We start from the raw sequence: 25,332 nt of genomic DNA, 5'->3' as shown, positions 1-25,332 counted from the left end.
CTGCTCAGTTTAATCATCTCACTTAGATTTTGGAAAATCTTCATTGATTTTTGCCTCTTCAGAGATATCCAGCCCCCGCCTCCCCACCCCACTGCATAATTCTCCCTTTGTTTTTCGTTACTAGTTCCCTCCCGCCTGCCTGCTCTCCCTTTTACTGTGAACTGTTTCACCCGCCAGTCAGCATGTTCCTGTTTGGGATCCTGCTGGGCCTGGAGCTCTGGGGCTGGTGATGAGGTGCTGCCGGACACCCTCCCACATCAGAATCGGCTGGAGCAACTATCATAAAGGCCGCTTCCTGACTCAGCATCTCAGAGGCTGGCCTTGGACATCTGCATTTTTCATAGATTCCCTAGAAAACTGCTAGACCCAGGAGCTTTTGAGAACTGCCTGTCTGATTTCACAGATAGGCAGAAGCTGGCTGTATGGGAGGTGGAGGGACAAGTTCAAGGGCGATCTGAGAGTTCTCTGCAGAGATTTGGGGGCAGGATAGAGATTGGAACAGTCCTAGCTGCCACCTTGGAGATGCATGCAAGTGACAGATTCAAGGTGATATGAGATTGGCGGGGTCATCAGCATGTGATTAATCCAAATCTTGTCTCTTTCCAGGCCCACTGTCTGCCAGGCTGTATTGGTGCATGCATGTGTGAAATAAAGAGGGAGACAGACAGACAGAAGGGAAAGTTCTGTTCACGTGGATACCAGCTGGGCTGCTCAGAGCTAAGAAGGTGGATGCTAGACACGTGGTCAAGGCCTGATCTTAGAATGTTGTCCCCATTTCTCAGTCTGTTTCATGATAATTGTGTTGTTTGTTTTATTGTGCAGCCATGTGTATCATTTTCATTCCTTTCAATAAGTCTACAGAAGCCAAAGCATCTCATAAGGATGACTTAAGCTAAATGGCATAGCACAGTTGTTATTACAACCCTATTTACTGAGTTCTGGTACTTGCCAGTCCCTCTTCTAAAAGTTTGGAATAAAGAGAGGCGAAGCCACTGCCTTCATGGAGCTGTCATGCTAGTGGGGGCCAGAAGATGAGTCAGTGGCTATTATTATTATCACCCCTCCGCTTCCTTTCCAAAGCACCACAATCTAGGAAGAGAGTATGTTACAGTGACACAGAGGCTACATCCATCCTAATGAGTTTATCACTATCAGTGTTCTGTAAGACCTTACTCTTAACTTCCACTTTTAAAAGGAAGCCAGGCCAAGTTTTTTTTTTTAAATCATCTTTGTTTGCAGGGATCACTGATGTATTGGGAAAACTTTGAGACTATGCTTTCATTGGAGACAAAATTCATGGTGAATTTAATCAGGTGTGAAATAGGCTGCTTGGCTGTGTTGTATTAGGAAAACCATGGGGCTGGAGGAAAACCAGAGTCTTTGTTTTCTCTGTAGGCCCCAGTGCACTCCAGTTGTTGGATTTTAAGAAAACACGGACATACTTAGGGCTTAACTTTCTTTCCTTGAGAGCAGTGACATTCTTCTCATTGTGGTCAGGAGCCAGGTGATGGCGTTTATAAAGTACATGATAATTTCCTCTTCCAGCTGCACAGGAACATTTTACTGGACCAAGGTTACGAGTGGATATTCCCCTGCTGTAACCTTGATTTAGTTTTTGGCAACGTGTTACTCATCTTAGAACAATGTGGATGTTCATAACTTTTGAAGGCACAATTCAAAAGGGTTTTAAAGTTAGAAGATGACTCTGCTCACTGAGGAGTGAGCAGGTGTTCAGAAAGTTCACAGCTGGTGTCATCCGCTGGGCCTAATGCTGTCCCCTCACATCAGTCAGTGGAAGGGTGGGGCCAAAAGATGTAGTTAAGTGGCTGTCTCCTCCAATTCCTTTTGTTTCTTTTCTTTCTTTTTTTATTGTTTTTGGCTTTTGGTTGGTTTGTTTATTTCCTCATTGGGGTAATATATTTGGAGAAAGAGCAATGGAGCGAAATCAGGTCTAGCTCTGGTACTAACCTTATTTCATTTCATTTTCTTCTCCCAGTATGTCCCCAAAGGGCTCTGAGGCTCTCAGTCTAGTCACTTAATTCCTCTGCACCACAGATTCTGTACCTGCAAAATTAAAGGCTTCCATTCTGTGATCCCTTCCAAATGAATAGGGTTTTCTTGTCTCCCGGGCAGGGCCTTCCCAGTGTTGAGTCCCCATCACCATTTAGCTGTGGAGCAGAACAGATTGGCTAAGGTTGTTACCAAACTCAGGTTTGGCTGCTCGCCGCTCAAAAGCCAATATTCCTGAGAGGCAAGGGTTGGGAGGAAAGGAAAGATTGCTTTACTTAGGAGTCTGGCAACCTGGGGAGATGGCAGGCTCGTGTCTGAAAACCAGCTCTGAAGATTCTGCTCGATTGTAAAAGTTTTTAAAGGGAAAAGGGGAAGCTGGTCACAGTTAATCATTTGGGGAAGAGGTCAAAGTCTTCGTCATCTTTCACTGTGTGCAGACTTGCTGACTCCTGGTGATCTTTCTTTAGATGCTGTTTTGTTCACATGGTTTGCTCATGGGATTATTGAAGGGGAAGCTGCAGAAAAGATCTGGTTATCTGTTAATTACTTATTCTTAATTTCTCCTTTAACCTAAGAATCAACACGTTAGGCAAGGCATTGTGTGATCAAAAGATTTGAAAGATGTGCTTGGGCCTGAGGTTAGTTAAACACGCGGGCACCTGGTGTAAAGGTTAGTTAAAATATAGCTTTGCTAAATTAACAAGACAAAGGGCCTCCTGCAAAGCACTGCTTCCTGCAAAGAGCTGCTCACAGGGTCAGGTCTTACCTGGGTCCCCGGCCCAGCCTGTGTGTGTCTGTCACCCAGAGGTCTGCAGCCTTTGTCAGTTTCACTCCTCGAACAGTAAACGTTTTTTGAGCAAGAACATCCATTAGGTGCTTTTTTATTTGTGCATGATGCAAATGTTCAACTGTCAAAACTCATATGTCAGAAAATACAAAAATGTCATTTTAAAAATCACAGTAATTTAAAATGTAGTTCAAACCTTTGCTTCCCCTACCCCAGTGGATTATCTTGTGCACCCCGCTTTAGACACAGTTGCTGCCACATCTGAGCTACACAGCTCAGCAGTGTTTGGAAGTTAATGACCAAATTTGAATTCAAAGCCTGAGATATGAGAAATAAGTATATTTATAAAGCTCAGCCATCTCTCTTGCTAAGACCCTCTGCCGTGATTATAACCAGATTTGGGGGTGACTGATGAAGACCATCATACAGTTGTGAATGATTATTCATCATTTGCAAACAAGTGCATGATAAGCAGCAGACGTTCTGCAGATGGGGAGGTGGACAGTAAGACAGCGTGCAGATCGTGGTCCCCTCCATCTAGGGACTAGAGAGCAACCCAAGGCCTTTGCTGAGCTTTGTGTACTGATGACATGTATTAGACACGTGTTTATATATCCCTTTGGACACACTGTTGAGTAGAAACTTCATAAAAAGCCTGCAGTGGAGAAACTGAGCTTTCTATTCAAAACTCTAATCACAGAATTAAGCCAATGTCTTCAAAGCAAGCTTATAGAATTTGCAGATTATAAAGGCTAAGAAAATGTATATACATTTGATATAGAATTAGATTTCAAGAAGAACCTAAAATGCTGGGGGAAAAAAAAGGAGATTAAAAACAAAAAGTTGAAAACTTGGATATATGTCCAGCCCTGTCTGTAGGTACAAAGGTATCAAACGCAGAGGCACTTCGTGTATGGAAACCGAACTCGGCAGCAATTTTGGATAAAGAACTAGAGGTTTAGTTGAATTCAAATTTCATACGAGGCAACTGTTTCACAAGATTAAGAAAGCTAACGTACTGCTAGGTTACATTGATGGAAGTTCAGTTTCAGTGCTGCAAGGCAGCGACACTTAAGTGCTTCACACTTTCCAGAGTGTATTTGGAATACTACGCGCAATGCTGGATATTACGAATTAAGGGTAGGGGGGATCTACTACTAACAAGAGAAACAATATACAGCGCTGTGGCCAGAATGATGAAACTTGTAAGAACAATGATGAGAATTCTGAACGGCCCCCTTATTTAAATCACAGAAGAGAAGGTGTGGTTTTCAAACACTGGCTGGTCTATCGCGTCAATGAAAAAGTCAGTGTCGTGCTTTGGTGAATCAGCGGACAGAACGAGAACAGGAGTCAGGGTCAGAATCAATTATTAGATTTTTACAGGAAGGTATAGTGTGGTTTTGACACCCAGAGCTGTCCTTCAGTGGAGCGGTGTGCATCTGAGTTTGAGCTCTCGTCCCCGGTATCTAGCTTTCAGGCAGTGACTGTCTGAGAGGCTGAGTCTTTAAGAAGGGTGGGTGATAACTGAATGACCTTCTAGACCCCCTCCATCTAAGACGTTTTAAGACGTTATATCTAGGTCGATTACAACTAGATGCAGTTTGGGTGTGGAAAGAGCTAGAAAGCCCACACTGATATTTGCAATACCCACTTTTCAACATGCTAAGGTTTCTGGAGGCAGAAGGAAGGACATAAATGTTGAAAACATTGCCCAAGTGATTCATGTACACCCACTGTTTAAGACAGACTAAGAATAGGGAAGTTCTATTATTTATGTAAGTATTTATTCATCCTATACGTAAAACTCTTTAAAGATACCTTGAACTGTATATAAAATGTCTGTTCCTTTAACTTAGCCACTAGTTAACCATGGGTAACCTATTCCTCTGTTTCCTCAGCTGTAAAACAGAAGCAATAATTATTATAATAGTGATGGTATTAATATTATTATCATTTCCTGAAACCCTAAAGGGTGTTTCCTCATCTATAAAATAGAAAGAATAATTATTATAATAGTGATAGTATTATATTATTATTCCCTGAATCTCTAAAGGGCATTCACTCCACTATACGAAGAGGAGACGGACATTGCTTTTACAGGGAAAACAATGACCTAAATTAATTAAAATAGCTAGGATCTCCATGCTGAGTTGAGTAGGATATGATTTAAGTCGTTTTGCTTAACTGAATATGCGTTTTACAGGATTTATAGCTTCACGTGTCTTGTCTTGCCTACTCAGTTTACATCTAGACGATGACTTTCCCCACTTGTCTGGCAAGGGGAAATGGCTGGGGAGGAGACCAGCCCACCGTGTGCGAGACGGCGGCGGCGGCATCACGAGCTGCCTGCTGCCCGGCTCGGGGGCCGGGGCGGCCGACGTGGATCAGCTCTGCCCTCGATCCCGTAAAAACTGCAGTTGCTGGAAATTACAGCTCCTCGTTTCAGGGGACACGGGGATCATTTGGCTGTTCCTAAAAAGGCATAAACAAAATATTGGCTAAGCACAGACAGATGTTAAGGTTATACTCTGTACATGAATTCATGTACTTGAATTCACTTTAATGGAGAGGAGCTTATGGTGTAAGATCTTGCAGCTCATTATAACTAAGTTGTTATGGGCTGCTAATTTGCTGGAAGCTGCTGTATCATGAGCTAGCCCAACTGCCTTGATGGGTCTCCCGGTAGTTAATATGGATTAAATGTGAATCTTTTACTTTTTCCCCTGTGGTCTCACATAATGATATTAGCCTGTCTACAGTGTGACAAATTCAGTGTACCACGAGCATCTGGCACACTCTTCTTTATGACTGAAAATAAGCCTGCAAACTTGCTAATGCGCATCCATTAAGACGCTTCCCCGTATTGGGGAGATGTGGAAGGATGACGACTATGGAAAAAATGCATCGGTCACAGCTCGTCTTGCTTCAGCGGTGGTGTATAAACTATCCCAACAGTGGTACATCCATCAACACTACATTCCTACAAGTTCTTGTCTGAGGCTCAGGGTGCGAATATGGACATATTCCTTGTTAGAGTGTACTTGATTCATTCGCAGTGGAGAAATTTCCAAAAGGAAAATTAAATGAAAGGAAAAGAATCTTAGATTTTCACAGCTTGAAGACAGGGTTAAGTTTAGGCTTTTGAAGTTGACTTAAGAAAGGATCACAGTGAAATGTTCAAGTCATAAAGCTGCTCTAGTAAAGAGGGTTTTTTTGTTAATCAGCTGTGTAGTGTGTGGTAAAGAGTGAAAAGTTGGATCAGATCTGATTGTTGCATTTGTATTTAAACAACTTACTATAAGAATGTTCATGTTTTGAGTATATCACTACCTGAGCAGTGGGGAAGTAATATTTCACAGGTGAAGCAAAAGACCTGATAGGTATTTGCGTATTACATACCTTGTCAAGAATCAGAAAAGCCATTGGGCTGGCTGTCACTGTGTCAGTGTCTCTGCTGTTCCACTGACTGGGTAATGTTGAATTATTCACTTAGCGATTCTGATGGCCAGGCCCCTCCTTTTTACACAAATGGATTATATTTCATATCCTTAATCATTCACTGGGTCATTTCAAGATAAAATAATTAGAGTAACAGTACAACTGTTATTATACAAATAGTACAACCATTTTACTACTCTATCAGGGTACAATTATAATAATAACTCCCTCTTACCTGATGTCAGCCCTGTGGTCACCTTGGGCTCCTTAATCAGCAGGCGATGTGACAGTAGCAATTAAAAACCACTCTGGAGGCAACGAGGAACAGGCGCTCTGAAAGATACACACACACAAAATCACTGGAAAGAAATGTCAACAGTATAAATGAAGCGAAGAGAAATGAGACTATTTCTCTGGGTGGAGGAGCCAATAGCCGTCTGTGTCCACAACCCCAGAGGACCTTCCTGTGTCCACCTAATTATGAAAAAGCTCTGCAGCTGACAGGGACATTGAGGGGCAGGCCAACGAACATCCTTGCAGTGCAGTATCCTTATAATGCAGTACAGGGTCTATCTTAACACTGTTTACCTTCAGATGTAAAACAAACAGACAAACAAAAGCAAAAAAACAAAGTTAAGTTTCGTTAATTATTTTCTTATCGATGAAACAGATGAGCTCAGGAAAATTTCAAAGGGTTTTTTACATGGAGCTTGGAGATAAATGAGATGGTGCTTCACATTTAATAAATAGTAAACATCAGGATCGTTGCTGAATATAAACTTTTGCCTAAGTCAAAACTTTCAAGCTAATTTGCGTGATACTCAGTGTAGCCCTACACGCCAGTCGAATTGAATTCATCACTCCCTGAAACACACAGGCACACGTTTAACATTTGCCTGTCTCTGTGCCTGACTCATGCCGTACCATCTGTAAGGCTTTTCCTCTAGCCCTTCACATGGTCAGGTAGTCTCCTCCACTGTCCATCTCAGATGCCACCTTCTAAGCCTGGGCTGTCGCCCTCGGTTTCTTCATTCTTCCTGCCCCTTCCATCTCCCTAAGTGGAGGTTGTCTCTGAAATTCATTTGCATCTCTCTCGCTGCAACCTGGTTTTTTATTTTGTACTCTAGTTAGTGCTGTAGTTTCAGAGAGTTGGAAAGGATGTCACTCTTCCTAGATAAACCAGCAGGATCTGTATTAGAAAGGAGCACAATGAAATGTTCAAGTCATGAAGCTACTTATAGTATAAGGAGGAATTTTTTTGATCAACTGCACAGTATGAAAAGAAATGAAAAATAGTACCAGACTCGCTTGTTCCATTTGTATTTAAACAAGTTAATAGGAGAGTGTTCTTGGTTTTAATATTGTAGTTAGCACCATCTTGAATGATGCCTACCTGCACTGGTGAGAGTGGTCCTCTATACTTCGTCTTCTGTTTCAAATGCCAAACTCTTCCAGAAACATCCTCAGAGACACACGAAGAAATCATGTTTTGCCAGCTGTCTGGGCATCCTTTAGCCAGGTCAAGTTGACACACAAAATTAACCGTCACATGATCTGTACATGAACTAACTTTGTACCTGCGTCTTTCCTGTTTGTGTCATTCAGCACCTTGCAGAAGGCTTTACACATACGTATCTGTTGCCGTACTGCTTTTTTAAATTCATTCATTCCATAAGTGTTTACTTAGCACCTACTATTTGGTAGGTATTAGAGATTTGAATCAAAAAGGTAGCATTGTTCTTGCCTTGAAGTCAGTCCTAAGAATAATAGCTGTAAAATAACTGGAACTTGTGGTTTGCTCCCAGGTAAGTGGGTAGGCGGTGATGGCTCAGTCCCCATGGTGGCTGGTACTGAGAAGACAGTGTTACTTTTGCATTTCATTTATGTACTGGAGACATCTGACATTGCAGTAGTGAAGAGAAATTAAACAGCAGCATCACCAGATTATTGGAGACAAGTTTTGATTTCCAGGGAGCTAATGAGAGAACTTCCTGGGGACTTTGGAGCCACTGAAGAGACCTGACATATCTCCTCATCGTGAAATAATGGCAGGAACTCAGTAAACTTCAAAGAGCCACCAGTAAACTTCACTAGTGGATTTTATGTCAGGAAGATAGCAAATCATGGGAAAATTGATTATTCTGCCTCACAAATGATACAGCGTCAAAGTAAATGATAATGTCAGTTTCACAGTTGAGGGTTTTTTTTAATATGGATTTCACAATCTTGCAAGAGATCTTTCCAGGCTCATCGGTAGAAAACAAGTATCTCCTAATGCTTTTCTCAGAATCAAGAAGTGTCCTTTCTCGCTCTGAAAATTAGTACATTTCTTGGTGGCCAAAGGGAGAATATCTTTGAACATGTAACTGTAAATGAGTTATAATTACCTCACAAATTAATTGTTTGATTATAATTAAACTGTGGTAAAGTTTGGGAGAAAATGTGATGAGAAGATTAAGTTTTGGTTAATTTTTTAGGTTATGTCTATATTTTCAAATTAGTAATAATATTGTTAACTTGCAAAAATCTGTTTTTGTGTAAACCAGAGAAAAATGTGAATAGGGACAACCAGTCAAATTTGTTCAATACCTTCAATGCATCAAATTAATATCTAGACTTAAGAGAGACGTCATGATGCTTGCGGTAAAGAGTATTTCCTTTACTGTTATAAAGTGTTCAGCCATTGGAGGGTTAAATCTTAAGAAGTATCCATTTTTATCCTTAGGAAATGAGGAGTCATTGAAAGGTTCAAAGTAGATGAATAAGAGAATCATATTTGTTAAATTTTTAAAGATAATTTTTAGCTGTAATGTGGAGAACAGATTGAAAGCAGGTATGAACAAGAGACAGACACACTAATTAGGATAATGAGTTTAGGTGTCTGGGCAAGAGATACCGGTGGCCAGGGTTAGAGTGGTGTCAGTGGGGATAGTCGGCAGATTAGAGAGATGGAATTGGTGCTGATGACTCTGCTGTCAGTTTCAGCATGGGTTTTGTCCCCTACCAAGCAATTCTTGGGTACCTGCTGGGTACCCTACAATTCAACTCAGTTCTGACACTATGTGCTTGAAAATAGGCATCAGATTCCACAGGTTAAGGGTTCAATCCTGTGAGATTCACACTCCCTCCCCCCCCCCGCCCTGTACCCAGCACACTTTAGATGCCACTGGAAAGTCCAAGCTGTCACTTGTTCTTCTGATCAACTCACCATCTGTAGAGTGGATGTTCCAACAACCTTCTTCATGGATTCAATTAGTTGGCTAGAGAGGCTCATAGAACTCAGAGAGTTTATTGTAAAAGGGTATAATTCAGAAACAGCCAAATGGAAGACAGGCATAGAGCAAAGTATGAGGAAAGGGCCCAGGGCTCTCCAGAGTGGGCTGCTCTCCCCAAATCTCCACATGTTCTCCAACCCAGGAAATCTCTGAACCACATCCTTGTGGGTTTTTATGACGGCTTTATTACATAGGCATGGTTGATTGAATCATTGGCCATTGGCAATTGAACTCAATCACCAGCCCCCTTCCCTTCCCAGAGGTCAAGGGCCTGGAACTGAAAATAGCAACCTTTTAATTACATTGTTGGTTCCCTTGACAACCAGCCCCCATCCTTAGATGTGGTCTAAAAGTCACCTCATTAACATAACAAGACTCCTTTGTCACACTCATCACTTGGAAAATTCTAAGGTTTTAGGAACTCTGTGACAGAAATAGGGATGAAGTCCAAAGTTATATTTTTTATTATAAATCACAAGTCACACTGGTACTTAATGATTTGTTATGTATATTTGAAGAGGACAAAGTCCAGAATGATACCCAAGTGTGGAGGTTAGGCAGCTTGGGTAAAGGATGGTGCCATTTACTGAAATAGGAAAACAAAAGAGTAACAGCAGGTTTGCAGACTGGCTGTGGTTTCAGTTTTGGACATGAGCCTCTGGGTTTTCCAGAATGAATGTCAATAGACAGTCGGAGATACACCATTATTTGGTTATTGAAGCTGTGAGAATGGATGAGATGATTCAGAGAAAGTGTAAGAGAATAGAAATTTAAATGCATTCCAGGGAGAATGCTTGCTGAAGGGAGTAAGAGATAACCTGAGAATCAGGGCAGTCAGAGAGGTGGGAAGAAAGCAGCTGAGGGGCGTATTGAAAACCATAAGAAGAGTGTGTTTAGGGAAGGACGGAAAGGCAACAAAGTGAAGTGCTAACAGTAGGTCAAGTAAAATACTGATGTTCTTTAGAAATGAGAACATATATAATTATTCCACTGGTATCAATATTTAGCTGTTTAAATTTCAGCAAAGAGCACTGAGTGAGAAAGGATAAATATTGGCCTTTTGTCCCTCAAGCATTTCTGTTCTGAATAGAATTATTCTTACAATTCTTATCCTATAATTCAAGTTATACAAAAGACATACAATGAGAGAGAGAGAGAGAAATTCACAAAAAAGATGATAGAAATCTTGGATTGGAAGTGCCACGAAAGTAACGTAATCTCATGTTCTGCATTTTATCAGATACGTTAGTAAGTTTGCTCTGTGCGTATGCACTGTGGCATATTTTCTTATATTGACCCAAACATTATTGGGGGTGTACGTTAAGTCAGCCATCCATCCATTTATCGTGCACTGAGTACACTCTAGGCTAGATGAGAAGATGATAACGCAAAGGAATGGTCCCTGCCAACAAGACATGTATGTTCTAAGGAGACAAGCATGTAGTTAAGTGAATCCAGTAAAGCACTGTTGGCGCTGTGAAAGTCGTGGCCATTTTTTTTCTCTTGTGTAAGGAGTGAGGGTGAGGGCAGGAATGTACTCTTACAGAACAGGTAGTAATTAAATAAGTCGATGCTGCAATTCAGTACCATAAAATTGAAAAGCAAAGACATTGTCCCTAGACTTATAAAGAGGAGAAGATGGGGGGAGAGGAAGTGGATATTCGGAGCAGTGGGCACAGAGTGAGCACGTTCAACATTCATTTGAGGGACTGCAAGTCATTGCCCTTGGCTAAGCCTGGGGTTCTGGTACTTCCTCTTTCATCCTTTAAACATTGGAAGGCTGGTTTCTCCATTATGGTGTGATACAGACAAGGAAACTGGTGCAAAACTCCTCAACATTCTCTTTGCCTCCTCTGGGTATATCTGAACTTGGCAGTGGCCCCCTTAAAAGTTAAAGGCCTTTATTTAGAAGGTAATATGTCAGTTGTGGTGTAAACTTCAACAGTACAATGAGTACAGTTCTTCCTGTGGTTGGACATAATAATTCCAATATTTTATATCTAGGAAGGCAAGAAAAACTAAAATAAGTCAACTGTAGTCATTCCTCATTAAGGGAATTTGTGTTATTGTTTTGCTGGTCCTGGTTCTGCAGCCTCTATTAAAACAATGTGAATAAATACTCAAGAGTTTTGAGGTGGGGTTCTGAGCAGTTAGTCTGAGATAAACTTCTAGTCCCAGCTAATCTTTGAGGCAGTTAGTTAACATTTTTAAATTTGAGATGTCTTCGAAAATAAAACGCCTTCCTTATTGGGTCAATGTGAAAACAAAAAAAGTTAATGCATGTAAAGCATTTAGTGGAGTATGATACAGGGTAAGTAAATATTTAAAATATTGACTGCCATTATTATGGGCTATGTCATAAGGAAAATTTATTCCAAAGTAGGTATGGGCATAAAAATCACTAGTAGAAAATTTTCAAAATACACATCAGGGCCCCATTACCTATACATTTTTATTCAGTCCCTCTGGGTTATGTACCAGGCATTAAAAAAACTTCTAGAGATTATAGGTAAGAGTCACCAATATAGTAGTATCACTAAATTTTGCATCAAACCTAATGGATTCTAACATCATCTTAAACTACCAAGAAACATGGCCTTCTTTATTTCGTGGAGTCCTGCCATTTAGTTGAATTAAGTAAACTCTGATCAACATGTTTTATTTGGATATCAAGGGATTTGGCTAGAACAAAGCACATGGAATCCTACAGATTGAAGGAGTTGGTCAGAAAGAGGTGTTTTGTTTTATTTCACTGCAATTATTCTGGAAAGGTGCCTATGATTCCGCTTCGGGGCGCTGATTCCTGTCATCTGCTGTCTTGCTAGGTGACCAGGCTGACATCGTGGTTGTTTAAAACATTAATCTGTCAGTTTTGTAAACTTTCGCAGACAGCTCTTTGCCATAGTTTTTGACTTGTCGATGAGGTTTACATAGCTTTACAGTTGACATTGATTTGTTCCATTCCGTCTCCACATCATGGCTTGTTCTTCCCAGATTTGTCGGACGCTTTGCTATAGGCGTCCTATTATTACCCTGTCACCCGTGCCACCTTCCCTTCAGATTTGGCTTCGCACCTGTCTCAGTGGGATGAAATTAACATCGCCAAGAGTGTGTGGCTATGAAGTCAACTCATTCATGTGAAATGGGAATTAAAAGTGATGCGAGAAGAAAGGTCACCCAGGTTCCCTTGATAGTACAAATCCTTGATGGATGCAGAGATAAAAGAATCAGGTAGCAAAAACTCATCTCCACGGTGCAAAACTAGTCTCTCATCTTTCCTGCAGAGATTCATACCAGAGGACAGAGAACAAGTCCTGGACTCTGATCCTCTCCCAGGTAGAGGAACATCTGAGGACAACATTTATACAATGGCAATGACAATAAATCACTTTCTAATATGGTATTTCAAAACACTTGAACATTCATTTTGCTCCACTGTTGCAAGCAGAGCCACTAAGTCAGATTCCCTAAAATCATTGACTCTTAGAGCCTAAAGAGAAATAGCAGTGATCTTCCATTGTCTCCTTTTACATAGAACGAATGTGATTGTGTTGACATTGGTGCTTTTTTTTTTTTACATTTTTTATTGAGTTATAGTCGTTTTAAAATGTTGTGTCAAATTCCAGTGTAGAGCACAATTTTTCAGTTATACATGAACATACATATATTCATTGTCACATTTGTTTTTCGCTGTGAGCTACCACAAGATCTTGTAGATACTTCCCTGTGCTATACAGTATAATCTTGTTTATCTATTCTACAGTTTTGAAATCCCAGTCTATCCCTTCCCACCCCATGCCCCCTTGGCAACCACAAGTTTGTATTCTATGTCTACGAGTCTGTTTCTGTTTTGTATTTATGTTCTTTTGTTTGTTTGTTTTAGATTCCACATATGAGCGATCTCATATGGTAGTTTTCTTTCTCTTTTTGGCTTACTTCACTTAGAATCCATTCTCCAGGAACATCCATGTTGCTACAAATGGCGTTATGTTGTTGGTTTTCATGGCTGAATAGTATTCCATTGTATAAATATACCACTTCTTCTTTATCCAGTCATCTGCTGATGGACATAGACTATTTTCATGTCTTGGCTATTGTAAATAGTGCTGCTATGAACCTTTGGGTGCAAGTGTCTTTTTGAAGTAAGGTTCCTTCTGGATATATGCCCACAAGCGGGATTCCTGGGTCATACGGTAAGTCTGTTCCTAGCCTTTTGAGGAATCTCCATACTGTTTTCCACAGTGGCTGCACCAAACTACATTCCCACCAGCAGTGTAAGAGGGTTCCCTTTTCTCCACAGCCTCTCCAGCATTTGTCATTTGTGGACTTTTGAATGATGACCATTCTGACTGGTGTGAGGTGATGCCTCATTGTAGTTTTGATTTGCATTTCTTTGATAGTGGTTGAACATTTTTTCATGTGCTATTGATCATTTGTATTTCTTCCTTGGAGAATTGCTTGTTTAGGTCTTCTGCCCATTTTTGGATTGGGTTGTTTATTTTTTTTCTTATGTCGTATGAGCTGCTTATATATTCTGGAGATCAAGCCTTTGTTGGTTTCATCGTTTGCAAAAATTTTCTCCCATTCTGTAGGTTGTCGTTTTGTTTTACTTATGGTTTCCTTTGCTGTCCAGAAGCTTGTAAGTTTCATTAGGTTCCATTTGTTTATTCTTGCTTTTATTTCTATTGCTTGGGTAGACTGCCCTAGGAGAACATTTTTGAGATGTATGTGAGATAAAGTTTTGCCTATATTTTCTTCTAGGAGATTTATTGTATCTTGTCTTATGTTTAAGTCTTTGATCCATTTTGAGTTTATTTTTGTGTATGGTGTAAGGGAGTGCTCTAGCTTCACTGATTTACATGCTGCTGTCCAGTTTTCCCAACACAGTTTGGTTAAGAGACTGTCTTTATTCCATTGTAAGTTCTCGCTTCCTTTGTTGAAGATTAGTTGACTGAAAGTTTGTGGGTTCATTTCTGGGCTCTCTATTTTGTTCCATTGGTCTATATGTCTGTTTTTGTACCAATACCATATCTTATTTTGTACCAATACCAGCTCTATAGTATTGTCTGAAGTCCAGGAGAGTTATTCTCCAGCCTCTTTCTTTTTCTTCAGTAATGCTTTGGCAATTCTAGGCCTTTTGTGGTTCCATATAAATTTTATTATGATTTGTTCTATTTCTGTGACATTGTTGCTTCTAAAAACTAGATCTCATCTGCGGACAAGATGGGCAGGATATAGGGGAAGTGAAATATGGAGGCTGTAGTGAGCCTCTGGATGAAATGGGCAATGTGCTGAGACTCCAGCAGGAGACAGGGAGATATTAGGCCATGGACAGTCTTAGACGGGGAGGATGGAAGAGGTCAGGGGAAAGCAGAGGTATCTGCTGAGTGAGGGGCTCATTAGACAGGCCAAGGGACCATCAGACGAAGCCCACAGCAGGCAGAGAAATAGCACACACAGGCAGAGCATCGGTCCCCAAGGAGGCTGAGTCGTTAACAAAATGGCCCCATACCGTCCCCGCGCCTGGAGAATGGTTGCTGTCTTTATTACTGACCCAGGAATTTGCTCAAAATAAAACTAGGTATGGACCCAAATTGAAGAAATAGAGGCTGCAGCAGGAATGTTGACTGAATCTTGAACTGTCAGATTTCAGCCTTTCAGTGCTCTCACAGGACTAGCACCTTGAACAGGACCAGCACCCTCTGTTGCTCATTAATAGGTTTTCCTTTCTCACCTAACTTGATTCAACAGGCGGAGCAAGTTTTCCTCAAGGGCTCATTGAAGGGAACCCTGGAGCCGCCACTGCGGTGATTCCTCCTATCCGATCCCACGCCCCTTTCTGCGCCTCACCCTCGTGCTCACCATCGTTCCATTATCAAACGCCAGGGCTTAGCACAGGCCCGCGGTTTTGTGCCTGGGTGGGTGCTGACATGCTCAGTGTTCTTTTCTCCGACCGGAGGGGAGCAACCTCGATGTCCGAGCACGTACTGTCCACACAGCCCGTCTCGGGATATGTTTCGGGTCCCCCTTCCCAATTTGGCCGGCTGGCTTGTGCACTTTGAATCTTAAGTCCTGGGGTTCCTGTGATCAGATCTACGTGGTAGGAAACGTCTTTATCTCACACCGTCCAGCATCTCATCCATCCTCTCCATTCTCCACTTCAGTCTCTTTTCCACCTTCTCATATGAGTAAAATCATGGCAAATCTAGTTTTACTTAATTCTCTGTTCAATCTAAATTTTCCCACTTTCTCAAACCTAGCATGTATGCTGTGCCACAAGGTTAAATAAAATATTTATTGAAGGAATTAATGAAGCTATGAGTACATGTTTTTTGATTTCAGTTTTCATACTGAGTGAGCTAAGCCCCCTCGAGGGACTTTAGATGTTTTTAATCTACTTAAAAACGTTTAATAAATTCCACTTAATTAAGCCAAATTAATTATTAATTTAGACTCTTTAAGAAAATGTTATCAAACTATATGATAATTTTTCTTATAATAATCCTAATATATTATGTGACTCAACAATGTGCTATTCTAGGGGTGAAAATCATTTACATCTGACTCTTAGTAACGTTTAATGAATTTTGGTATCATCCATCCACTACTTCTATACATTTCTATGATCTCTAAACAAGGTAATTGCCACCAAGTATGGAGGGTTAGGTTCTCTGACACTACTTGCTTTTTCTTAAAACTTTACCATAGGATGCCCTCTCTAAACCACCCGCTATTCTTATGGAATCCCAATTTCTCTGGACAGTTTCTAAATCACATTTTTGTGTTCTTTTTGGTTTTTTTGAACAATTTTATTTAGTATAATTGTTGTACAAAAAAAAAAAAACCCAACCCTGCCTATATTTAATGTATACAATTTGATGAGTCTGGACACATACATACACTCAGGATTCTATCACCACAATCAAAGTAATATACATACAAGCATATCCATCTGCTCCAAAAGTTTCCTTGTGTCCCTTTGCCTCTTTTTTTTTCCCTTTGGTGATAGGAAAACTTAATATGAAATATACCCTCCTAAGAAAAATTCACATGTACAGCACTATTGGTAAATACAGGCACTGTGTTACATAGCAGATCTCAAGACTTGTTCATCAAGTAATTAAATGAAATTTTATACCCTTGAACTACAACTCCCTAGCCCCTGGCAACCGCTGTTCTATTTTCTGCTTCTAGAGGTTTGACAATTTTAGATACCCTTAAATAAGCAGAATTGCAATTTTTGTCTTACGGTGACTGACTTATTTCACTTAGCATAGCGTCTTCCAGGTCCATCCGTGTTGTCGCAAATAGTTCAGTTTTTTCCTTTTCTAAGGGTGAGTCATATTTCATGGTGTATGCCATAGGTTCTTTATCCAGTTGTTTAATTTTGTACATATCTTGGCTATTGTGAATTATGCTGCAGTGAACATGGGAGTGTAGATACCTCCTCTAGATCCTGACTTCAGTTCTTCTGGATGCATACCCAGGCGTGGGATTACCAGGTCATATGGTAGTTCTATTTTTAACTTTTTGAGGAACCTCCATACTGGTTTACATAGTGGCTGCACCATTTTACATTTCCGTCAGCAGTGTACAATTTCTCCACATCCTCGCTAATACTTGCTATCTTTTGCTCTTTTAATAATAACCACCCTAAGAGGTATTTAGGTGAGACCAGGTTGCAGTTTGGTTTTGCATTTTCTTGATAATTAGTGGTATTGAGCACCTTTTTTATATACTTGCTGGCCATTTATATGCCTTCTTTGGAGAAATGTCTATTCAAGTACTTTACCACTTTTAATTGATTTCTTTTTGTTTTTTCACTTTTGAGTTATACGAGTTCCATATCTGTTTTAGAAATTAACCCCTTTAAATATTTTCTTCCACTCCATAGGTTCCTTTTCACTCTGTTGGCTGTTTCCTTTGCTGAAAGGAAAGGAAGCTTTTTAGTCTGATGTAGTCCTACTTGTCTGTCTTTCCTTGTGTTTCCTGTATTTTTGGTGTTATATCACTTTTTATATCATCAGTAATTTGTATAATCACTTCACTGAAACTGTCCAGGGGAAGCTATAGTAGTGGTCTTCTGCCTCATGATCATTCTTGTATTTATCTTGCTGGCTTCTCTTGTTCTTTCTATCCTCCAATCCAGATAACCTTCAAAGATATTTCTTCACTCTTCTTCTCATCTCTCTTTATAGTCTCACCTTCACTGAATTAATTTAATAGCACATATTCACCTACAACCAGTACTACAAATTTCACTAAATGCATCTACATTGTTTTATTTTTCTGACTGATTTCTTGGGTACCCAGCTGGCCTTATTAGCAACATCCCTTCCTTGAATGCCCTTTCATCCCAAAGTCTCTAAGATGCCCAGGAATTATTCAGTCCTGAGAGGTCTGTTCTCCCTGCAAACATCAAAGTGAGAAATGGGCAAGGTTATCTCTCTACTCAAACCACAGTTTAAGTGTCTCCCTTTGGAATACTCTCAGCTGCAGCTTCTCTAGTTCCCAATTCTAAGGTCAGTTTCAATTCCAAGCATAAGACCAGCTTAGGTCCTTTGAGTTCCCGACCCCAGTGATGAGCTGCGGCAAAAACAGCCCTCCCTGTGAGTCCTAGGCCCTTGGGTTGGGGTAAGGTAAAAATGACTGTAATAAGAGTGACAGTGCACTAAGGCATTTCAGAACCTCATCTTTAGAGTTTGTACAAGTAAAAATTATTTAAATGATGAGTCTTAATATGAATGTTAATGAACTTCATAGTTTGCACTGACATCAGATGTCTCTACATTAATGGATTGCAGTGGGCTCTGGAGCAAAAAAATTGACAGTACTGGGAATATTTAGTCTATCCAATATTAGTTCCTTCAGCATTTCCATCCTTATGTCCAGATCGCCTAAAACATCATCCTTGATCTCATTCTCTCTTCTACTTTGAAGGAAGAGTTTCTTCCCTGGCCAAGGCCAATCCTTTCAATGTAATTACCTTAACATTTTTGTGAAGTAAGGGAAAAAAAAAACAGAACCGAAGAAATAGCAGTTTTATGGTGTTTATGCAAGGCAACATGTGTAAAGCACTTAGTGTGGATGCTTTTATTTAATAGATATTTATTGAGCACCTACTGTGTGCCAGGAGTGTTCTAGAAACCAATGACAACCCAGCAGGATTGTTTCCTCCTTACATGCTGTCCTAGTAATTACACACTCAGTAGTAAGTGCTCAATAAATATTTCTGCCTCCAACTTTATTCTTGTGTTTTGTGTTATTTTATTAATAAACTACAGGTTATTAGATGCAAAGGACAAACATTCTTGCTCCTTGAAGACCTTGACATTTACTGTGTACTCCTTAGCAAAGCTCAGAGGGAAAATTCACTTCATTAATTGCTTGTGTCATATATGTGATGACTAAGTAAACATTTATTGAATGGACATTTTAAAAAACACATTGATTCAGCTTCCTTTATAAAGAAATGCTGATTCAATTAAAAACTCATTGTGCAAACAAAAGAAACAAGTAACCCATATTAGCTTCTATTTTTGATACTATAATAGTGAACAAAATTAAAGGAAACAGATGAAAACTTAAGTGCTTCGCTCTTTAGTAGTACATTTAGTATGAATTTTTAAATACAGTGGAAAATAAGTATTTACAAATCTAGCGTGGGGGAGAAATAGCTAATTCTTGCAAACCTTTCAGCTTTCAGCTAAGAGAGGAACGGTGCCCAGAAATACCTTCCCACCTGAAACAATAACAGTGACAAAAAATAAATATAAAAATAGGAAATAGCAGTTTTGTAGACATGCGAGGCGGCAGCAAAAAACACCTGAATTCCGGAAGATCCAGTCCTCTTCTTGATGCGGTTGCTGATGATGGTGCAGGTTGGCGGAAGCAGTCCCACACATGGAACCTTCTCAGACCAGTTACAGAAAATGTAACCGAGCAGGACCCTGTGGGGCTTTCCCAGGACAGACCCCTCCCCGTATCCTCTGCTGTAGCTCCTCTCTGAAGTACCCAGATCATAGGATCTGGTGCACACTTCCCGAGCTGTTTTACAGATGCTAAAACCACCGCTGAATGGAAGAAATTAACTCCTTGATGATCATGAGCCCCCAGACCTACTGGCGCCTAAGGATTGGTCGTGTTAACTGCCCTGTGACCTCACCATCAACCAGTCAGAGAACTGTGCACAAGCTGATCACATACCCAGCGACACGCTGCCCTCCCTCTCCTGGTCTTCAAAAATGCCTTGCTGAAACCCCCTGGGAGTTGGGGGTTTCAGAGCACAAGCCACCCGTCCCCCTTGGACTGGTGCCTTTACAATAAATGCTGCACTTTCCTCCACCACAAAACAAACAAAAAACAGCAAGAACGACGACAACAAAAGAACTTCAGGCGATGAAGGACAGTGATTCTAACGAGATACAAAGCAGGTGCGGTGAGCCCTACAGCTGCCCCAGCTTACTGCCCTGAGAGAGTCTCCCCAGCACAGTGGAGAAGGGAGGACCCAGGCAGAGCCCAGAGCACTCCCCGAGATGGAGACAGCGCTGAGAGTCTGGGAGGTAAAGGAGGCTGGAATCTGCAGGGCAAAAAAGAAGAAAGGTGATTGCTGCTCAGAAGGAGAACCCTTGAGAGCTGCAGAGGGTCCCCTTCGACTGTTCAGCAGAGAACTGAGCAGCCCGTGTATATAAGGAGACTGCCAGGGAGCAGTGAAAGATCTCTCTGGAAGGATGGGAGGAAACAGTATCTGGTGCTCACACCAGGGCCAAGAATATGTGTTTGCACCCCTCAGCCAAGCTGGGAAATGCCATAATTCCAGAGACCTGGGGTAGAGCATTCAGAAGGCTCTGTAAAACTGATGTGAAGAAAATGTGAAGCCAGAGCCTTCAGCAAGCGCACCCCAGGGCAGCGTCTGTCCTAGCAGGAGCCCAAGAAGGTTCTTGTGTCCTGACTCTGATGGCTTCACCGTCTCTCCATACTGGACTGCTGGTAACATATGCAAACATGCAGCAAATTAAACTAATTCGGATAATACAAACAATGAATTTCTACTTACCTATGAGGAGTTCTGTATAATCTGTAACTATTAATGTTTTTAAGGCATTATCAACTCAAAGGTATGAGCTGGTTTCCTGTTACTCAGACATATTTGAGATAAAATATACCGACATACCTTGTTTTATGGTGCTTCACAGATACTGCATTTTTTACAAATTGAAGGTCTGGGGTAACTGTGCATTGAGCAAGTCTATTGGCGCCATTTTTCCAACATCACTTACTCACTTCATGTCTCTGTGTCATATTTTGGTAATTCTAACAATATTTCAGACTTTTTCCTATTATTATATTTGTTAAGGTGATCTGTAATCAGTGATCTTTGATGTTAACTATTGCAAAAAGATTATGACTTGGTGAAGGCTCAGATGATGGTTAATATTTTAGCAATGAAGATTTATAAATTAAGATATGTACTTTTTTTAGACATAAGGTTATTGAACACTTAACAGACTACAGTCTAGTGTAAACATAACTTTTGTATGAACTGGGAAAACAAAACCTTGTGGATCTCACTTCTCTGTGATGATGCCCGTGTTATGGTGGTCTGGAACCAAGCCTGCAGTGTCTCTGAGGCATGCCTGTGTATTATAAAGGCTGGAAAAGAACATCTTCTAGAACTTGCATGTGTTTATGGAAAGGAACTCCCGCAGCAAAGCAGCAGAACTTTCAGGGAGAAGAAGAGGAGGTTAGATACACAAGATGCAGTCAGCAGAGGTCTTAGTATTCATTGCTTCCAAATAATCTTTGCTGCCCTTCATAGAGAAGAAGAAAAACTTAAGCTTCAACAATATGTTTCACCATAAAGGGAAAAGCTGATCTCTCATTTGTACAGTGTCCCTTACTGAGATCCCTGAAATAACGTCAACATAAAAATCTGCCCTTTGGAAAAGAGCAAGGGTGTTTTTCACAAATGCAGAGGCTGCCACTACTTTTTAAAGGTCTCACCCTAGAACATCACAGGGTAGCAAATAAAATAAACTCATCTTTTCTGGGAAGACATATCCCTGTGATGTAATAATTATTTTGTGATGTACGTACGTCAAATCATTCTGCTGTGCACCTTAAACTTTATACAGTGCTGTGTATCAACTATGTCTCCCAAATTACCCCCTACCCTATTTTTTACAGCATTCTTAGAGGTCTTCCCATCTCCAAAACACAACTGTGCAAATCATTCATTTTTAAAAGAAGTTAGCTGTGATATTGTAAAAAACTTTTTCTTAATTTTTTAGTTAAAATACATGATTTACTATAATTATGTCTGTTTAAAAAAACTTAAGTGTATAGAAAAATAAAATGTAAAGATTAAAAAATAATACAGAAGTCCCTGTAGTTGGAACAGCTAAGGTCCTTGACATACTAATTGAATCTTATTTTTTATTAAAGTTAATCCTTTAACAGTGGATTTTCAGTAGCTTTGTAGAAGAATTCTTCGTTGGTCCAGTTGGCTGTTTTTTAAGTGACAAATGAAATATCGTGGTTATTCTCTTTGTAATTAGACTGTATGGAATCAGTGTCCTTGTTCTGCTGGAATTTAAAGTATGAAAAATGTGGGTTTAAAGTATTATTTGCTTCAAGCTACAATATATAAATAATTTAAATACCAATTTAGTGTATAAAAGCAGCTAGATGGCCAGTAGCGACTAAACACATGCTCCAAGTCACATAAACATAGTTTACTAAGCCTTTCCCTTTTGGTGACAGGAATACTGATCTCTGTTGAGTGCTGGCCATTTGCCAAACATAACACAGGCTTATTCTTCTTGGTGTCTCATTTAATCCTCACCTCAACCTAATGAGTATTGTAAACCCATTTTGCAGATACTGAAACTGATCCTTAGAAAGACTGAATAACTTATCAGGTCCCAGGACTATGATGAGAACTCAGGTCTGTCTGAACGTCTCAGCCGTCTTTGAGTTCACATCAGCAACCTCTGCTTCTCAAATCTGAAGTCTTGAGAAATCCTGTTTTTCCCCTGGACCATCCTGTCTTTTTGGTCTGAATTCCGCTTTCCGTATAGCTGGGAGAATTAATCTTGTTGGTGTTTTTGTTTCAGGAATTACAGTTTGAAAGGCTGACCCGAGAGCTGGAGGCAGAACGCCAGATCGTCGCCAGCCAGCTGGAGCGATGCAAGCTCGGATCGGAGACCGGCAGCATGAGCAGCGTCAGGTACTGGGCACACTGCTCCTCGGGGCTGGGCTTTCTCGGGCTGGGGTTCCTCGTGCAGTGGAAGTAAATGGTGCTGTTTATCTTCTCCTGACAAACCTGGCAGTGGAGCTGGAACATTCAGTCAGATGTTGGGAAGGAACTGTAACCGACCTGATTTAAGATGTTCAGAAGGTGTCTAAAATGGCCTGATTTGTACTGGAGACGCCTTTCACAAAATGTATGCCTGCCCTGAATACAAATTATGCATAATTTTACACAAAATGGAAGCTTTGCATTTAGTCAGCTTCCTGGAGATGAGGAGATGCCATGTCACAGTCTCTCAGTTTGGTTCTTTTTTCTAAATGATCCAGAGTTGCAGGTTCTGGAAATGAAAGAGTTTGACGTTTTGACATTTACTTGCATTGTTTGCTAATATCTGATGCTACATTATAAAATTGCTCCTCAAATATCAGCCACACGTGCAGTTTCTGTGTGTGAAGACATTTCAAATCCATACGTAGAATGATTATTCAGTTAAGGCTTGATTTGAGATTATGAAGTATTTAAAAACAAAACTTAGTCACTTGACCAAACAATAAGTTATCTGCCTGAAGACCATGTTTTCATTTGTAAAAATATAAGTGTGTGTGAGTATGAGTGTGAGTGTGAAAGAAACCTAAAGCTCTATGAGACAATTTTTATTTCTCAAAGATGCATTGGAATTTCCTGTCATTTTGTTCTGTAATGTGTTTGACATTGTGCATTTTCAAGGAACAATGATTGCTGTGGCAAATAAACTCCCATGTTATAGTGGCTTGACACAAGAGCGGTTTGTTTCTCATTCATGCAACAGATAGAAGAGGTGGATGCTGGTCAGGGGGCTGCTTCCCTGCTGCCCTTCCATGCAGTAATTAATGACCCAGCTTCTCTCTTGAGAGCCCTGCCATCCCCTATGGCCTCATCATCAATTGCATCATCAATTGCAGCATCAATTACATCACTGCAGCCATAGTCCATTGGTGAACTGTAGTCACATGTCCTCCCATAGATGGAAGTGGGGCAGGGATTCCTAGTCTTGAGGTCTGTAGTCACTCTGCCCAGGAAGTGGGGACATGAGTTTGGTACTCTGTTAACCAGCTTCTGCCACAAAATAATTAAAAAATCCTTGTATCCATTGCTGTAAGATATTTTATCACTGTAGGATTAATTTGTAGTTGGAATGTTTCTAGTGGAGCCACCTGCCATTCATCTTTTAACATGGTTCTTTTCATCGTCCAATGGTGATAATCTTTAAATGGGAATCATGCGCCTCTTGTGAGTCTAAATTTCTTGGATGGAATAGCATTTTCAATTGTAAAGCCTTATTTTAGGTATGCAAAAGCGTATCTGCTTCTGCATCCAAGTACCCAGGCTATACATAGTTGCAAATAGGTACATTGTGATCTCTTAAACGCATCATAGGCTTGTGTGAACACCCAAATTAACCAGAGCAGGATGGACAAGAAAAAGGCAAAATGAATTACGTCTACTTGAAATTGTTATCAGAAGGTTCTGGTTGAAGGTGATGAGACTAATGTATAGAGAAAATAATATTTATAAGTGTGTATTCGATTTTGTACATGTGGTTGTTCATATTTGAAGAGCTTTTTTTAATGGTGAACATCACCTAAGAAGCTAAGTCTGTAAGGTTTTTTAGGTCCATAAACACTGTTGAATTTACAACTACAGTATTTCGCTTTGAAACCCATTGTTTCCCTGTTGGTCAGATTACGTTTTCAATTCATATTCCTAATCTTTCTGGGTGATACTTTTGCATACTCTACATCTTTTGTTTTGTTTCACCCACCTCCGGCTCTTGGTAACAGCACGTCTAGGGGACCATTCTGTATCCTGTGCCTCAGTTCCCAACTTCTGATTGGATCAGAGATGGATATCTAACCCAAGGCTGATTCATCCAGTGACTGGCCTGCAAGAAATTAGTTTTGTACTCTTGGGAATGTGAAATAAATGCCCCAAATCTGTGACATTCAATGGTGGGTGCTAGGAGATGGTGGCCATGTGGATTGGGTGCTGATGGAGGACTCTGTGGTGACAGAGGGCAGTCCAATGGAGAGAGACTCTGTGATTCCTGAAAGTCAGAGACCAGTATAGTTGTCACTAGGTCTGGCTGCATTTAGATGTTGCATCTATGAGATTACCTTTGGAATTCTTAAAATTTGAGTTGATTTCTTTTCTTAGGTTCAATGTTTCATGAATAGAACACATCTGTGAACTACCAAATTAGACAGAAAAATTATCCCATGGCAACTTCTGATTATTTACACTATATCTTGTATTCCTAGCTCACAGCCCATGATACATAATCCATAATTCTGTATTAAATATATATTAAATATAGTGCTGAGTGATGATGACTGTCTAATTATTTCCCTTTGCCATGTGGCTGTGTAATATGTCTTGCATCAGGCTTCATTACTTTGTATTTCAAAAGTATTGAATGTATGAATCTGCATTTGAATAATACAAGCAATTTACTGATATTTCACCGGAGAAAGTCCTGATACATAACTTCCACTGTTCTTTTTTTGTCATAACCTAGTTGTTTGCTCAGC

At 40.3% G+C, this 25,332-nt stretch overlaps 1 protein-coding gene across 3 annotated transcripts in view; it reads left to right on the top strand.

Annotated features, from left to right (window-relative positions):
• Nucleotides 1-25,332, top strand: part of CTNND2 (catenin delta 2) — an 886,845-nt gene that overhangs the window by 289,685 nt on the left and 571,828 nt on the right. For all 3 annotated transcript variants that reach the window (XM_032470087.1, XM_032470083.1, XM_032470094.1), the window contains one exon: nucleotides 22,629-22,741. In XM_032470087.1, coding sequence (XP_032325978.1) covers nucleotides 22,728-22,741 — 14 coding nt within the window. In that variant the 5' untranslated portion in view covers nucleotides 22,629-22,727. The remainder of the gene's footprint in view (nucleotides 1-22,628; nucleotides 22,742-25,332) is intronic.

The sequence above is a fragment of the Camelus ferus genome, chromosome 3, assembly GCF_009834535.1.
Source record: "Camelus ferus isolate YT-003-E chromosome 3, BCGSAC_Cfer_1.0, whole genome shotgun sequence".
NCBI classification, from domain to species: Eukaryota; Metazoa; Chordata; class Mammalia; order Artiodactyla; family Camelidae; genus Camelus; species Camelus ferus.
The sequence above is the reverse complement of the archived record's forward strand: the minus strand, read 5'-3'. Positions and strand labels throughout refer to the sequence as shown.